This window comes from Scyliorhinus canicula, chromosome 12 (genome assembly GCF_902713615.1).
Source record: "Scyliorhinus canicula chromosome 12, sScyCan1.1, whole genome shotgun sequence".
NCBI classification, from domain to species: Eukaryota; Metazoa; Chordata; class Chondrichthyes; order Carcharhiniformes; family Scyliorhinidae; genus Scyliorhinus; species Scyliorhinus canicula.
In genome coordinates this window covers 133,553,186-133,570,480 of record NC_052157.1, presented here as the reverse complement: position 1 = coordinate 133,570,480, position 17,295 = coordinate 133,553,186, and the positions used below count along the sequence as shown (strand labels likewise).

General features: G+C 48.7%; 1 protein-coding gene across 1 annotated transcript in view; it reads right to left on the bottom strand.

Moving 5' to 3' along the window:
- The window catches only part of tlcd2 (TLC domain containing 2), a 92,468-nt gene that overhangs the window by 51,195 nt on the left and 23,978 nt on the right, over window positions 1-17,295 (bottom strand). Inside the window, exon 3 of the mRNA XM_038813609.1 lies at window positions 10,401-10,483. Within this exon, the coding sequence (XP_038669537.1) occupies window positions 10,401-10,483 (83 nt within the window). The remainder of the gene's footprint in view (window positions 1-10,400; window positions 10,484-17,295) is intronic.

The window sequence follows — 17,295 nt, the reverse complement described above, 5'->3', positions numbered from 1 at the left end:
TCCAAACCCATGACCACTACCATCTAGAAGACAAAAGCAGCAGATACCTGGGAACCCCGCCACCTGTAGGTTCCCCTCCAAATCACTCACAATCCAGACTTAGAAACATATCGGGCGAAATTCTCCCCCCCCCACGACGGGTGGGAGAATAGCGGGAGGGCCTTCCCGACTTTTTTGACGCCCTCCCGCTATTCTCCCCCCCCCCGCCGAAATCCCGACACGAATCGCTGCCGCCGTTTTTTTACGGCCGGCAGCGATTCTCAGCTGTTAGAAGGGCCGAAGTCCCAGCCCTTTACGACCTTTTTACGAACGGCAAACACACCTGGTCCTGCCGTTCGTAAAAACGTCGTGACCACCTGGAAAAAAATAACCATGGCACCGATTGGCACGGCAGTACCACGGCCGTGCCAAGGGTGCCATGGGCCCGCGATCGGTGCCCACCGATCGCGGGCAGCGGGCCCGATGCCCGCGCACTATTTGTCCTTCCGCCGCCCCGCAGTATCAATACGCGGGGCGGCTGAGGGGCAACCCGGACCGCGCATGCGCGGGTTTCGCGCAAAAACGCGATGACGTCACCTGCGCATGCGCGGCTGACGTCATATGACGCGTCAGCCGGCGCTAAGTCCGACAAGCGGGCTTAACGATTTTCGTTAAGCCCGACTTGTCGGAGCCTCCGACGTCGGGCTGCTAGCCCCGACGGGGGACCAGAATCGGTCCCCCGTCGGGAAGGGGCGCGATGCCGTAAAACCCGCCCGGGTTTTACGGCAGTTTGACGATTTCTCCCGTTTTGGGAGAATTTCGCCCATCAAGTCTTACAACACCAGGTTAAAGTCCAACAGGTTTGTTTCAAACACGAGCTTTCGGAGCACGGCTCCTTCTTCAGGAGATTCAGGAGATTCACCTGAAGAAGGAGCCGTGCTCCGAAAGCTCGTGTTTGAAACAAACCTGTTGGACTTTAACCTGGTGTTGTAAGACTTCTTACTGTGCTCACCCCAGTCCAACGCCGGCATCTCCACATCATAGAAACATATCGCCACTCCTTCACTGTCCCTGGATCAAAACCCTGGAACTCCCTCCCTAATAGCACTGTGGGAGTACCTACACCTCGGGGACTGCAGCGGTTCAAGAAGGCAGCTCACTTCCACCTTCTGATGGGGAATAAATACTGTCCTAGCCAGCAACGCCCACATCCCCTAAAGGAATTTTTTAAAAATGATCCATAACTGATAGTATGTATGAATCACATCACCCCTGGAAGGGGCAAGGACAAATTTAATCACAGCAAGTACAAACCATGTCACCGCAAGAAGACCCAGGCACTGGAAAGGCGTGAACCAAAAATCCTCATCACAGCACAGAAGGAGACCATCACAAAGGATAACGTCACAAGAAGACCTTGTGATAAATACTCGTGTGCTCCACCGTCCAAAGTCAAAGTAGGAAGTAAAGCCTAAAAACTGCTGCCGGGTTTGCTAAATGCTGTTATATATTAACACTTAATAAATTCTCCATAACTACTGAACAAAGTATTTCTCGGTTGCTTTTTTGTTTCGTCCACAAAGGCTGTCTAAAAAGTACACTATTGGAAGTCCATTCAATTCTGCTTGGAAGATGGAGTGGGCGAGAATTTTTTAAAAGGGCATTGGAAAATTCCCGTTAAAGCTTGCTGGAGTTTGGGACCTTTAACACAAGACTACATTGCTGCTGAAAGTATGTATGCAGGAACATGAATGGGCGTTTCCAGTTGTGTAAAGAAGTGAATTTGAAATACCTTTTCTGTGGTTTAGTGCATTAGTCAATCATTGTTGTTAATTTTAGTTTGTTGGTTAGTTCCAATGAAAGTTTTACAACATGATATTTTGTCATGCAATTTACATTGAAAATCTTAAAACATGATGCGTGCGATCTAACAGCCGTCTCCGACTCGCGACAGGTAAATCAGTCAGGCTTACTTGAATATGCTCTCGCTGGAGTTACCCAACGCACGGGAACTAGCCCCCACGCCTCGGAGACCCTGACCAAGTGCCGTTTAGCAGGGTGCCTGGGTGGCACTGCCAGGGTGCCAAAGTGCCCGGGTGGCATTTCGCCCGTAAGACATAGGAGCAGAATTAGGCCATTCAGCCCATCGAGTCTGCTCCGCTATTCAATCGTGGCGATATTTGTCTCATCCCCCTTCTCCTCATAACCCCTGATCCCCTTATTAATCAAGAAACGATGGGGATTGGGTCCAGCGGTGCCCTACCCTTACGAGTTAGATTGCAGGGGGCTCGGTGAACCCCTATATATTTGATTTGTGGCATTGGGGGCCTGGAGGCCATGGTGAGGGATCTAGAAAACGGAGCTCGTTAGTGCAGGAAATGGGACCAAGTGCAGCCTCGTCAGGGTGTGCCTCGCTGAGGCCCCGAAATGAAGGAGTCCTGTTTAATATCGGAGTTGTCCTCCGTGCTGCCAGCGCCAGGAAACAGCCGGCTAAACGCACTTGACACGGGACTCATTCCGTTAAATTGCACCCGCTATCTTGTCGTGTGATTCCTATGTGTTGGTCACTGGAAAATTCATACCTATTTTTGAAAGGTGCTGGTCCCCACGGGGATCTTGACAAGCACCTTTCATAACCTTCGAACACCCCAATGCACTTTACAGCTTATGCGAAACATTTGAAATGTATACACTTGTTGTGAGGTCGGAAACGTGACAAGCAAGTTGTACACAGCAAGGTTCCATGAATGGTAAAGTGCTCCTGATGAGGAAATCTGATTTTAATGATATTGATTGACGGAGCACCAGTAAGAGTTCTCCAATTCTACTTTTGAACAGTGCCACGGCATTGTTTATGTGTACCTGAGACGCCAGAGAGAGGCTCCGTTTAAAGATGACACCAACATTGCAACACCAGGGCAGCACAGTGGCCTAGTGGTTAGCACAGCTGCCTCACGGCGCTGAGGTCCCTGGTTCGATCCCGGCTCTGGGTCACTGTCCGTGTGGAGTTTGCACATTCTCCCCGTGTCTGTGTGGGTTTCGCCCCACAACCCAAAAATGTGCAGAGTAGGTGGATTGGCCACACTAAATTGCCCCTTAATTGGAAAAAATAATTGGGTAATCTAAATTTATAAAAAAAAACATTGCAACACTTCCTCAATACTGTGTCAGCATGCCAACCTGGATTTTGTGATCAGCTTTCTGGATTGAGTCTTGAACACACCACCTTGTGACTCAGAAGCAAAACACGAGCATGACCCAAGTTGTTACTACAATAATGGTTTTGAACAAGTGAAATGAAAAATGAAAATCGCTTATTGTCACAAGTAGGCTTCAATGAAGTTACTGTGAAAAGCCCCTAGTCGCCACATTCCGGCGCCTGTCCGGGGAGGCTGGTACGGGAATCGAACCGTGCTGCTGGCCTGCTTGGTCTGCTTTAAAAGCCAGCGATTTAGCCTTGTGAGCTAAACCAGCCCCTACAATTGCTCAGAAGTCAGAAGCTGGTATGTGCTTGTGGTGGTATGGATAGGAGCAGAGCACTGGTTTCCCATTGGCTCTGGCAGGTCATGTGCCTCTCGGTTGATTGGCTGGGACTAGTCATGTGACTGCTCACCAATTGGTCGAGAGGCAAGTAGACCCCGCCTCCGAGGCGGGGTATAATACCCAGTGTTTCCGGCGGTCGGCCTTTCTCTGTAGTCGACCACCGGGCTAACAACTAGCTGATTAAAGCCTAAGTTTGGACCTTCATCGTGCCTCGCGTCCAATTGATGGTACATCAGTGCTCCTCCAATTTCCAGCGATATTATTTCATTACTTTTCTCCCCTTTTCTAAATTATGCTGTTATACATGTTAAATTCATGAGAGTGTCGAAAGAAGATTAACCGGAATCCCAGTGAGGTGCGGTTGCAGTTATTTAGAGGGGCTGGAGTAGCTGGGATCATTCTCCTTGGAGCGGAGCAAGGTGGTGTTCAAAAGCACGACTGTGTTGATTACGAATAAGTAAAGGGAAATTTCCCTGCGGCTGAAAATGGTCAGTGACCAGAAGACACAGAGTTAAAGGTGACCAGCAAAACAAACAAAGGCAGCATGAAGGAATTTTCCCTTTTTTAAAAAGCAGTCGCATTTTGTTCAGGAATGCACAGCCTGAAAGCGTGATGGATCTAGATCAAAAATAAACTGGACAAATATCTGAAGGGAAGAAAATATTGACGGGAAAAGCAGGTTGATCAGGATGAATTGGATAGCTCTACCATAGCTCTACCATCGAGCCGGCACAGGCACAATATGGCAAATGGCCACTTTCTGAGCTGTATCATCCTAAATAGTATTAACATAATGGCCTTTATTACCTCACCAAGAAGCTCATTTAAAAAATACCTATTTACATTTGCACGACAACACCAGGATGTTGTTTAGATAAGATATTCCTAGCACCACAGGACTCAGCTGCAGCAACCTGTACAAATTACCAATGACACCATTCCAATTACCTTTTCTACTCATGCTGCGTACTAATGACTAAAACACATGACCAAGCTTCGTTTAGGTGGAATCCCAGTGGACCTTGTTTAAAACAACTTTGCTCCTTCTGCATCAGAGAGCTTTCCTGCAAATGACGTCGACAAGACCGGTCGAGCAGTTGTATTACTCTGTATATAAAGTTCTTCTTAGTGAAATAAATCACTGTTGTGATTTAACACTGCCTCGTTGCTTGCCTTGTATACAACAGATTCAATATTATGTTATATGTTCCCAGTACACGCATTTAAGATCTTTTTCAATTGCATGCACACTGAAGTAAAAATGACTGAATAAATGATTAGTGATGCCACATGTGTCAAATCAGTAGCAATGAGAATCAGTCAACATTTGAAAAAGGAGACAGGCTGACCTGTTGAAGTTCATTTGTGATGTTGACTCAAAACGTTAATTGTACTCAAATGTCACTAAAATATATTGACCTACATAGCCATTCTCAATGGCCAGCTTTGCTATCCTCAAGGTTTGGCAGTGTGATTCTAATCTGGAACACCACCATCTGATAGTTCCCCTTCAAGCCGCACACTATCCTGACTTAGAACTATTTCCCCGGTGTCGCTGGGTCAAAATCCTGGAACTCCCTTCCTAACAGCACTATAGGTGTACCTGCACCACATGGACTGCAGAGGTTCAAAAAAGCAGCTCATCATCACCTCCTCGAGAGCAATTAGGGATGGGCGATATATCTGGGTATGTCACCAGTACCCAAATCCTGTGAAAGAATAAAATTCCCATGCTTTCACTTCCACGCTCGGTTTCCCCATAAAATATCACCCTAATTACTCTTGGGCATCTTACTTTGTTTCTGTCCCCATCTCCTCCTCCTCTAATCCAGCTCCAATCCAGTGGCTCTGTATTCATGGTAGTCTGAAAGTCTTTAAAAATGACATCTGGGAGCAATTTTTCACAAAAAGAACCATGGAAATCTGGAACTCACCCTGAGAACGCTGAGAATATTGGGAAGTATTTTCTTTTGCAAGGATTTCAAGGGATATAGAGAAAGGCAGGTCTGAGGTACAGATCAGCCACGGGGTGCGATTTAACCAAAGAATTTCAGAGTCTGATTTTGGGCGCATTTATCGGGGTGTTTCTCTGCACTTTTCAACGGCACTTTGCCGTTTTTATTTGTCCTTGGCGAATAACTTCCCTCGAGGAAGTGTACTGACGAGCTCAGCTCGCCAATGCAGGAACAGTACATGCAGATCGAGGTGCCATTTTTAAAAGCAGCCCTGCTGTTTTGAACCCCCACCCCCCAACCCCCGCCCTCAATGTTCCCACCGCAGCCTCCGGACCTGCCAACATCACCAAAAGCTACCTCTTCTGGGGTCTTCAAGCACCCCCCCCCCCCCCCCCCCCCCACCCCACCTCTGATGGGTAAGGCACCCTGCCACTGCCAGCCTGGCAACGTGGCAGTGCCTCTGCGTGTGCAACCCAGGCACCCTGGCAGTGCATGGTGGCAGGATGCCAGGCTAGCTGTGCCAAGGCGCCCGGGTGCCAGCCGAAGTACCAGGGTACCATCCTGCCTTGTCCCCGAATGTGGCGACTAGGTCCCGTAGGGAGACCGTATCTTGCCGTCCGTCCTGCTGCACGATCTAAGCGTACTGGGGGTTAACGTGGAGCAGCTGGACCCTCTCGACCAGGGGGTCGGTCTTATGGCTCCTCATGTGCCTCCGGAGAAGGACTGGTCCCGGAGTTTTCAGCCAAGATGGAAGCGAGACCCCGGAGATGGACACTTCCTGGGGAAGATAAACAAACGATCATGAGGAGTCTGGTTCGTGGCCATGCGGAGGAGCGATCTGATGGAGTGGAGGGCGTCAGGGAGGACCTCCTGCCAGCGGGGGATTGGGAGACTTCTAGACCTAAGGGCCAGAAGAACGGCCTTCCATACCGTTGCGGTCTCCCTCTCCACCTGCCCATTTCCCTGTGGGTTATAGTTCGTAGTCCTGCTCGAGGCGATGCCTTTGTTGAGCAGGTACTGACGCAGCTCATTGCTCATGAACAATGTGCCCCGGTTGCTGTGGGCGTAGGCAGGGAAACCGAACAGTGTGAAGATGCTGTTCAGTGCCTTTATTACGGTGGCTGAGGTCATGTCAGGTCAGGGGACGGCGAAGGGGAAGCCTTCGATGAGGGGAACTCATCGATGACGGTGAGAAAGTATATATTGCAGTTGGTGAAGGGGAGGGGCCCTTTGAAGTCAATGCTTAAGCACTCAAAGGGCCCGGAGGCCTTTACCAGATGGGCCTTGCCTGGCCAGTAGAAGTGCATTTTGCACTCCGCGCAGACTTGGCAGTCCCTGGTCATGGCCTTGACCTCCTCGGTTCAGAAGGGCAGATTGCGGGCCTTCATGAAATGGGTAAGCCAGGTGACTCCCGGGTAGCAGAGGCCATTGTGGATGGCCGGAGGTTGGTCATCTTCCGCCCTTTTGCATGTGCCACGGGACAGGGCATCTGGGGGCTCATTGAGCTTCCCAGGACGATACTTGATATCGTAGTTGTAGGGAGAGTCGATCCTCCACCTCAAGATTTTACCATTTTTTATTTTGCCCCGTTGTGCGTTGTCAAACATGAAGGCTACCGATCGTTGGTCGGTGACGAGGGTGAACCTCCTATCGGCTAGGTAGTGCCCCCAGTGCCGCACGGCTTCCACTATGGCTTCTGCTTCCTTCTCGACCGAGGGGTGTCGAATTTCGGAAGCGTGGAGGGTCCTAGAGAAGAATGCTACTGGCCTGCCCGCCTGGTTGAGTGTGGTGGCCAGTGCGACATCTGACGCGTCGCTCTCTACCTGAAGGGATGGACTCATCCACCGCGTGCATTGCGGCCTTGGTGATATCGGCCTTGATGCGGCTGAAGGCCGCGCGTGCCTTATCCGCCAGGGGAAAAGTGGTTGTTTGAATAAGTGGGCGGGCTTTGTCCGCATGGTTGGGGACCCACTGAGCGTAGTGGGAGAACAGCCCCAGGCATCGTTTTAGGGCCTTGAGGCTGTGGGGAGGGGGGAGGTCTATGAGGGGGCGCACACAGTCAGGGTCGGGCCCTAGGACTCCGTTCTCTACGACATAGCCGAGGATGGCTAGTCGGGTAGTATGGAAGACGCATTTTTCTTTGTTGTATGTGAGATTGAAGGATTGGGCGGCCTGGAGGAACCTCTGGAGGTTGGTGTCATGGTCCTGCTGGTCATGGCCGCAGATGGTCACATTGTTCAAGTACGGGTATGTAGCCCGCAAACCGTACTGGTCCACCATTCGGTCCATCGTTCTCTGAAAGACCGAGACTCCGTTAGTGACGCCGAAGGGGACTCAGAGGAAGTGGAAGAGTCGGCCGGCTGCCTCAAAAGCAGTGTAGTGGCGCTCTTCCGGGCAGATTGGGAGCTGGTGGTAGGCCGACTTCAGACTGACCGTGAAGAACACACGGTACTGCACGATCTGGTTGACCATCTCTGCTATGCGGGGGAGGGGGTACGCATCGAGTTGCATGAATCGGTTAATTATCTGGCTGTAGTCCACAACCATCCGATTCTTTTCCCCGGTACGGACGACCACCACTTGCGCTCTCCAGGGGCTGTTGCTGGCCTCGATGATCCCTTCACTCAACAGTCACTGGTCCTCCGACTTGATAAACGTCATGTCCAGCGAACTGTACAGTCTGCTCCTGGTGGCGATGGGCTTACAGTTAGGAGTGAGATTCGCAAAGAGTGAGGGGGGTAGACCTTGAGGGTCACGAGGCTGCACACAGTAAGGGGGGGGGGGGGCAAGGGTCCGCCGAACTGTAAGGTCAGGCTTCGGTGATTACATTGAAAGTCCAATTCGAGCAATAGGTGGGGGGGGGGGGGGGGGGGGGGGGCGCAGAGGTGGGGGAGGACGTAGAGCTTAAAACGAACGTACTCTCCGCCCTGCATCGCGAGATTGGCGATACGGTATCCCCGGATCTGAACCAAATGGGACCTGGAGGCAAGGGAGATTGTTTGGAAGGCTGGGTAGGTGTGGAGGGAGCAGCGCCTTCCCGTGTCGGGGTGGACAAAGCTCTCCGTGTTCCCAGAGTTGAAAAGACAGGGGGCCTCGTGCCCATTGACCCTGACGACCACCATGGAGTTCTTCAGCTGTTTTGGCTGTGACTGGTCGAGGGTGACTGCGCCCAGCTGCGGGTAGTCTGTGTGGTCGGTGCAGTCACAAGATGGCGGCCCCCATGAGTCGCACGTGTCGGCCTGTGCAGGGGCCGGCGGCCAAGATGGTGGCCCCCATGAGTCACACGTGTTGGTCGGTGTTGGGGCCGGCGACCAAGATGGCAGCCCCCACGCATCGCACAATGTCGATGACGCATTTGACGGGGGCGTTCCAGGCAGGCACGCAGCCGTATTGCGGAGTCTGTGGGGCTGCGAGTCCATGGGTCGGGCCTGGTGTGTTTTCAATTTCTGGGCCTTAGGCCGGCCCAGACAGACTCATAGCAAAGTGCCCCATTTTCCCACAATCGCTACATGTCGCTGTGCGGGCTGGGCAACGCTGCCGGGGGTGTTGGCCCTGGCCGCAGAAATAGCACTGCGGTTCCCCGGGCTGGACTGGCAGACGCGCGGCACAGGCCTGCCACGTAGTCGGGTCCGACGGGCGCCACGATGAGGATGTCCACGAGGGGTTCGCCAGGCCCGCGGGGAACACGCTGAGGTTCTGGTAGGCCACCTCTAGCGAGGTCGCTAGCTTTACCGTGTCCCGCTAGTCGGAGGTCCTGTTTTCCAGCAGGCGCTGCCTGATATAGTTCGAGCGGACCCCCGCCACGTAGGTGTCCCGGATCTGTGAGTTCATGTGTTCCTCCGCCGTCACATCTCGATAGCTGCAGTTCGTCGCGAGTAGGGTCAGGATTTTGAGACACTCGTCCAGTGATTCTCCGGCGCGTTGATGGCGAGTAGTGAGGAGGTGTCTGGCAAACACCTAATTTATGGGCTTCACGAAGTGTGCCTTGAGTGTTGCGACTGCCGCCTCGTACATGGCCGCTTTCTCGATCATTACTGAGATTCGATGGCTCACCCGGGCGTGGAGGAGTCGCAGCTTGAGAGTCTCTGAGGGAGGCATTGTGGAGGAGTTGAGGTAGGCCTCGAAGCATCGGAGCCAATGTTCGAATATTTCCTTGGCTTCGGACGCGATGGCGTCGAGTTCGAGCCCGTCTGGCTTTAGAGCGGCTTCCATAGTGCTGTCTATGACTAATAAATTGATATACCTTCAATTCACAGTGAGGCAGAGAGAGCGAGTGAACAGTAGGCTTTATTAGTCATGAACATGCCTAGCCAGAGTCAGTAGTACAGATGAATGCCGCCCACAAGAGGCCGGCCTATATATGACACCGGTGTGGGCGGAGCCAGAGGCGGAGCCATACCAGTGTTACAGTACAGTACCTGGAAGCAGTTCAGATCACCACTTCCAGGTCATAAGTCACAGGTTATGGTATCATGCATGCATTATGGTGAATGCATTCACCACCCTGTGCTTAACCATAATTTCAATAACTTCTCCATCACAGATGTGAGGCTAACAGCCATTTCTTGATTTCGCTTTCTTATCTTCCTTAACAGTGCACATACATATTGAACAGTCATCCCACATTCAAAGAACAGCTACTCAAGTAGATATTTGCTGCAAATTAGGAATCATTAGTTCTATTAAACGGAGGTACTTAGGAGAACACACCATAAGCAAACAACTGACTTGGTAAATACAAAATGGATGTAAAGGTGTCTATTGATGTGGTTCACGATGTAGTTTGGGATGGATGTTATCAATCATGTTGCAGTGATAATAGGGGCTGCAGCACCGGGCAGATTGGGTTGTGAACAAGGTCTGAGGCAAAGGAGAATTGAGGTTGTTGAAAGCAACCATACAGCAGTTTAAAAAACAACTTACCACAGCATGGTGGAAAAGCAGTTCCCAGGAATTCTGAAATTTCTGGTTCCACAGTAGGTCTGTAAAATCATGGATGAAATAACCTGCAAGACGAGAATTAAAAAAAAGGTTTTTAAGGTTTAAATCTTTAGGGCATTGCTCCCCTTGGCACAAAGTGAATTTGCTCATTGATAAAGGAATGTTAGTGCTTGAGGTATCTGATCTCACCAAACAATCCCTGAGCAGGTGCCGCACTGGAATTCCCTCAGTTCTCCAGTTATTTACATTTTTTTTTTAAAGAGTACCCGATTATTTTTTTTCCAATTAAGGGCAATTTAGCACGGCCAATCCACCTATGCTGCACAACCCCCTGTGCTGTGGGGGTGAGACCCAAGCAGACATGGGGAGATCGTGTAAACTCTACACGGACAGTGACCCGGGGCCGGGATCGAACCTGGTTCCTCGGCACCATGACGCATCATTGCTAACCACTGCGCCACCATATGCCCGCTGGTTTTCGACCCGCGGCTCTCCTAGTTATGACCCACACGGGTCTTACAGGGTGGAAATGATTAACTACCCAGTGAACCTTGTAAAATACGAGCTCCCCCAATGAGGGGGCAGGGGCCCTCTAACAATGTCAGGCTATGTATAAATACAGTCGGCCAGTAAGGAAGCGACAATGAAGACCCTGTAGGGAATTACTGGAGCTGCACATAATAATAGTTGCAAAACAAAGTAAGTTTTTGTTTCTACAAACTCGGTGTGGACTCTTTGTGGTCTTATGAAATCTCCCCGACAACATACCTGTGGGTTTCAGCAAAATAATTGCAGAACTAAAAATTCAGGGAAAAGGAATTTTAGAAGTCCATTTCGATATAAAACAGATCGCAATGTCACACCCAAATTTCTGGAAGACAATACTAAAAGACAATACTACATTAGTAAACGGAGTGCAACAGACCCATTACAAACCAACGCATATTGGAAATTTCAGCATCATTTCCAGATCTGAGGCAACAGAAATGAGTAAACTACTGAAATTGATATGTAGGACAGTGTCAGAGTATACATGTATCAGTAATGATAGGAGCTTTATACACCATTTACAAAGGTTCTAACACCAGACCTTGTTTATTGGCACAGGCACAGGACTGGATTTCCCAGCCATTCACACTGGCGGGATCTTGCAGTCACGCTAACGGCGACTCCCTGCCTTGGTGCGATAAATAGGAAACCCCACTGACAGTGGCGGGAGTGGAAGATCTTGCACCAGCCAATAACGGGCCCTCTCTGCCACCGCAAAACACGCAGCGGGGCGAATGGGGTAATTCGGCCCACTAGGTACGTACATCATTTTAAATTAAATTAAACTCTAAAACGTTTTCATTAAATTTAATTTGATTGTGTTCTGGGCGGGGGGTGCGGTGGGTGGGTGTATTGTGTTTTTGGTAGGCTGTAAGGGGCAAATTTACAAACTGCTTTGGCTTTGACCTCAGCCATTGTGGGGACACACAGTCATTGGATTATGGTGGATAACAACCTGTTCAGAGATAACAGTGGCAAAAAAGGTTCATGAAGGATGATGGAGAAAGGGAGAAAGAAGACAAACTTGTATTAATCTAGCACTTTTTTTCACAACCCCATGATGTCCCTTATGACCAACAAAGTACTTTTAAAAAGTGGCTGTTAATGTAGAAAATGCAATTGCCGATTTGCACAGCAATGTACTGCAAACAGCAATGTGATAATAAATAGATCATTTTAATTTATGTTGCCAGGACACCAGGAAAATTCCTTGCTCTAGGGGCAGCAGGGTAGCATGGTGGTTAGCATAAATGCTTCACAGCTCCAGGGTCCCAGGTTCGATTCCCGGCTGGGTCACTGTCTGTGTGGAGTCTGCACATCCTCCCCCTGTGTGCGTGGGTTTCCTCCGGGTGCTCCGGTTTCCTCCCACAGTCCAAAGATGTGCGGGTTGGGTGGATTGGCCATGCTAAATTGCCCGTAGTGTCCTAATAAAATTAAGGTTAAGGGGGGGGTTGTTGGGTTACAGGTATAGGGTGGATACGTGGGTTTGAGTAGGGTGATCATGGCTCGGCACAACATTGAGGGCCGAAGGGCCTGTTCTGTGCTGTACTGTTCTATGTTCTATGTTCTTTGAAGTGGGGCTGTAGCAACTTAGCTCCACCCGGTTTATTAACACAACAGGGTGGTGCAAATCCGGTGCTTCCTGATTCTATGTCTCTAGGATCCAGCTGATAGAACAAGCCCACACTCTGCTTGGGTGATCCTGCACACTAATTACTGATTGGACCAGTGGGTCACATGACCCTTCAGAAGATCGCGACCGTAAAGGGCTGCCAACTGCATCCCTCTCCATCTAAGTTCCTTACCACACACAATGATAGTTAACTTATACAGTTCCCCATAATTTACAAACATGTACATTTCTAATCAGTCCATCAAATACTCAGTCTATCAGACGGCTTGCGTAACTCCACTGGGGTACTTCTGTTGGGGTACTTTCTACAGAAACTGTCACACTAATTCTCTCTTCTGGATCTGTGCTTCAACCTCCCTCTGATTCAGTTGGATCAATCACAGGCTGATTGGGCGTTTCATTTCTCGGGCAGCCAACAACACTTCCAACTGCCAACAACAAATCATGCTGTAGCACTGGCTCATGGGATGACTCTCGTCCACGTTGATGGTCCACACGGCTGTCTTGGCCACAGCAATTTCTGGAACCCAGCTCGGGCCACTCCTGAAGTTCCTCACACAAACTGGGTCATCGATTTCAAACAATCTTACATCTTTAGTTGAATCATGGTTCCTCTTTTGGTTGCACTATCTTGCCTCTATCCTCCCCAGCTAAATTTGAGAATACCAGTCTTAGACTGGTCCGTAAACGTCGACCCATCAATAGTTCTGCTGCAGGTATGCCTGTGGTCGAATGCAGCGTGGTCCTGTACGCGAAGAGGAACAGGGCTATTTTGGTTTCTAAAGATGCAGTGATTGTTTAAGCTGGCTTTGAAAGTGTGCACTGCCGCTCAGGCAGTTCATTGAATGAGTGATGATACGGTGCAAAGACAAATGGGTGGCTTGTATTAGAGGCAGCTGATGACATACCTCCGGTTCCCAATCCCCTCCAAAGTTGAAAACGGTTTCCTATGCAATTATGAACAGTGTTTGCTGTTAAATAGGAACATAGGACTTGGAGTAGGCCATTCAGCCCTTCGAGCCTGTCCCACCATTCAATAAGATCATGGCTGATCTGTGACCTAACTCCATTTGGCCCATATCCCTCAATAGTTTTGCATACCAAAAACATATCTTTCTCAGGTTTAGAATTGACAAGTGATCTAGCTTGAACTGATGTTTGTGGGAGAGAGTTCCAAACCTCTACCTCTATCCCTTTGAGTGAAGAAATTCTTCCTAATATCTGTCCTGAAACGTATGTCATAATTTTTAGACTATGCCCTCTAGATTTAGAATCTGAATCTTAAAATTTAGAACTTGGGTGGCACAGTGCTTAGCACTGCTGCCTCACAGCGCCAGGGACATGGGTTCCATTCCGACCTTGGGTGACTATCCATGTGGAGCTTGCATGTTCTCCCCGTGTCTGCATGGGTTTCCTCCAGGTGTTCTGGTTTCCTCCCACGTTCCGAAGATGTGCAGGTTAGGTGAATTCGCCATGCTGAATTGCTCCTTAGTGTCCAATGGTTATGGGGTTACGGGGATAGGGCTGGGGGGTGGCTCGAGGTAGGGTGCTCTTTCGGAGATTCGGTGCAGGCTTGATGAGTCAACTGGCATCCTTCGACACTGTAGGCATTCTATGATTCTATGAATCTCCAACCAGCGGAAATAGTTTATCTTTATCTACCCTGTCTTTCCTTGTTAATACCTTGAATGCTTTGATCAGATCACCCCTTTACTTTCTAAATTCTAGTTAAAACAGATCCAATTTGAGTAATCTCCCATTGTAACTCAACCCCTGTAATCCAGGTATAATTTTTGTAACCCTACGTTGCACTTCCTCCAAGGCCAAAATATCCCTCCTAAGGTGCGGTGCCCAGAACTGCTCACAGTACTCCAAGTGGGGTCTAACCAGGGTTTTGTATAGCTGCAGCATAACTCTTGTGCCTTTCTATTCCAATCCTCTGGACAGAAAGGCCAGAATTCCATTATCGTTTTTGGTTATTTTCTGCATTTGTTCCTGGCTTCTAAAGGAACTATGCACCTGAACTGCCAAGTCTCCATTAAGAAAATACTCTGCTCCGTCCTTTTTTTGGTCCAAAATGGGCAATCTTACACTTGCTTACATTGAATTCCATCTGCCACAATTTTGCTCGTTCATCTAGTCTGTCAATATTTCTTTGCAATTTTATGCTACCATATAGGCTGTCTACAATGCCTCTTAACTATGTACCATCTCGGCGCTGAGGTCCCAGGTTCGATCCCGGCTCTGGGTCACTGTCTGTGTGGAGTTTGCACATTCTCCCCGTGTTTGCGTGGGTTTCGCCCCCACAACCCAAAAATGTGCAGAGTAGGTGGATTGGCCATGCTAAATTGCCCCTTAATTGGAAAAAAAATAATTGGGTAATCTAAATTTATAAAAAAAAAAAGAACTATGTACCATCTGCAAATTTGGATATACGACTTTCTATGCCATTCTCCAAGTCATTAATGATTAGTGTGAATAATTGAGGCCCCAACACAGCTCCCTGTGGTACACCACTAGTCACCTCCTGCTAATTAGAGTAATTACCCATTATCCCACTCTCTCTCCTGCCATTCAACCAATTTTCTCACCATGTCAATAATTTGCCCTCAGTTCCACCTTAGTTAACAGTCTCTTGTGTGGCACTTTATCAAATGCCTTCTGGGAGTCCATATAAATGACATCCATAGACACGCCCCTGTCCACTACCTTAGTCACATCTTCAAAAAAACTCAATAAAATCAATCAGGCGTGACCTTTCCTTCATGAAACCATTTGAGATTTTATAAAGACATGCAGGGGTATCCAGATTTGACAGGCAGAAAGGTCTGTCTCAATGGGTTGGATCAGCACTTTTTGGGCAGTTGGAGGAAAACAGCCTGAGGTCACACACACTGAGATGGATGGGGATCCGTGAAACAGAAAAGGGAAGAGTGCAGGTTTACCAGTCAGACCTTAAGTTTCAAAACAAGAGCAGAACAACATTCACAATATTGACAGCTTGGAGACTAGCCTGAGTTGTGGAGTAAGCAAGGACTGTTTGAGAAAAAAAAAAGTTCTCAAATTACAACACATCAGTTTCCTTTTGGAGCTGCTCAATCAAAACACTGTCAATCGATTAGCTAAAAAAACATTTTTTCAGAAATAAGATGGAATCACCCCCATTGCCTTTTGTGCAACAGAGGGTGAGGTCAGCAGTCTCAGCCGAGCATTGACAATGGCATTGCTGAGTCATAGACTTTATCAAGACCAAAATCAGTCACTGCATTCAGGAATTCCAATTCTGCACTGTGAAAGTCCAGTTTGGTCCCAATTCCACTTTCTTTACAGCGTACATAGCAGCCAACTCAGTAATGTACAAATTTTCCCACGTTATTACTCTGGATAAGTATGCAATATAAAATGAACAATTGAAATAAATAGTTCTGAAGAGTTAAATAATTGAGCCAGCTTCAACGGAAACATCTGGGAACAATTCTGTGGTGATCCACACACAGAAGTTTTAAACATTACAAGTTTTCAGTGGCATCCAAGATTTCAACCCACTTTCTGCCGTTGAAAGTTTCAGACAGCAATTGAATCATTTTTGCATATTGGGTAGGAGCCAACTTCTGTTCGTTTCTTTAACTGATTGAGTTCAAATGCCTTTGGATGGGGCAATGAAACATTTTTTTTAACTGAAATTTTTAAGCAATCATCTCCAGCCAAAAGTCCCAAGGGAACGATCCACCTTAGCCTCCTCCTGAGGTGCCCAGCATCACAGCTGTCAGTCTTCAGTCAATTTGAGTCACTCTGCGTCTTATCAAGAAATGACTGAAGGGACTGAATATCGCAAAGGCCATGGACCCTGACAATATTCCAGCAACTGTACTAAAGACTTGTACTCCAGAACTAGCCACCCCCTGGAAAAGCTGTTCTAGTACAGCTACAACACTGGCATCTATCCAGCAATGCGGAGAATTGCCCAGGTATAGCCTGTCCACAAAATGTAGAACAAATTCAACCTGGCCAATTACCACCCCCATTAGCCTCCTCGTCAGAGTACCCTTGTATTCAAAGCAGCATTTGACCAGGTGTGGCATCAAAGAGCCCTGGTAAAATTTAAGTAAATGGGAAATGGGTGGGGGGGGGGGGGGGGGGGGGGGGGGGGGGGGGAATCTCTCCACCAGTTGGAGACAGACCTAGCACAAAGGAAAGTGGTCATGGTTGTTGGAGGTCAATCATCTCAGTCCTGGGATAAGACTGCAGGAGTTTTTCAGAGTACTATCCTGGGCCCAATTGTCTCTAGTTGCTTCATCAATGACCTGCCCTTCATCATAAGGTTAGAAGTGAAGATGTTCACTGATAGCATAATGTTCAGTATCATCCAAAATTCCTCAGATAATGAAGCTGTCCATGGCAATATTAGCAAGACCTGGAAAACATTCAGATGAGCGGCAGATAACATTCGCACCACACAAGTGCAAGGCAATGACCTTCTCCAACAGGAGAGAATCTAACTATTTCCTGTTGACATTCAATGGCATTACCATCGCTGACAACCCCCACTATCAATATCCTGAGGGTTACCATTGGCCAGGATGGAAGCCGGCTTAGCTCTGTTGGCTGGATGGCTGGTTTATGATGCAGAACAAGGCTGTCAGAGCGGATTCAATTCCTGTACCAGCTGAGATTATTCATGGCGGCCTCACCTTC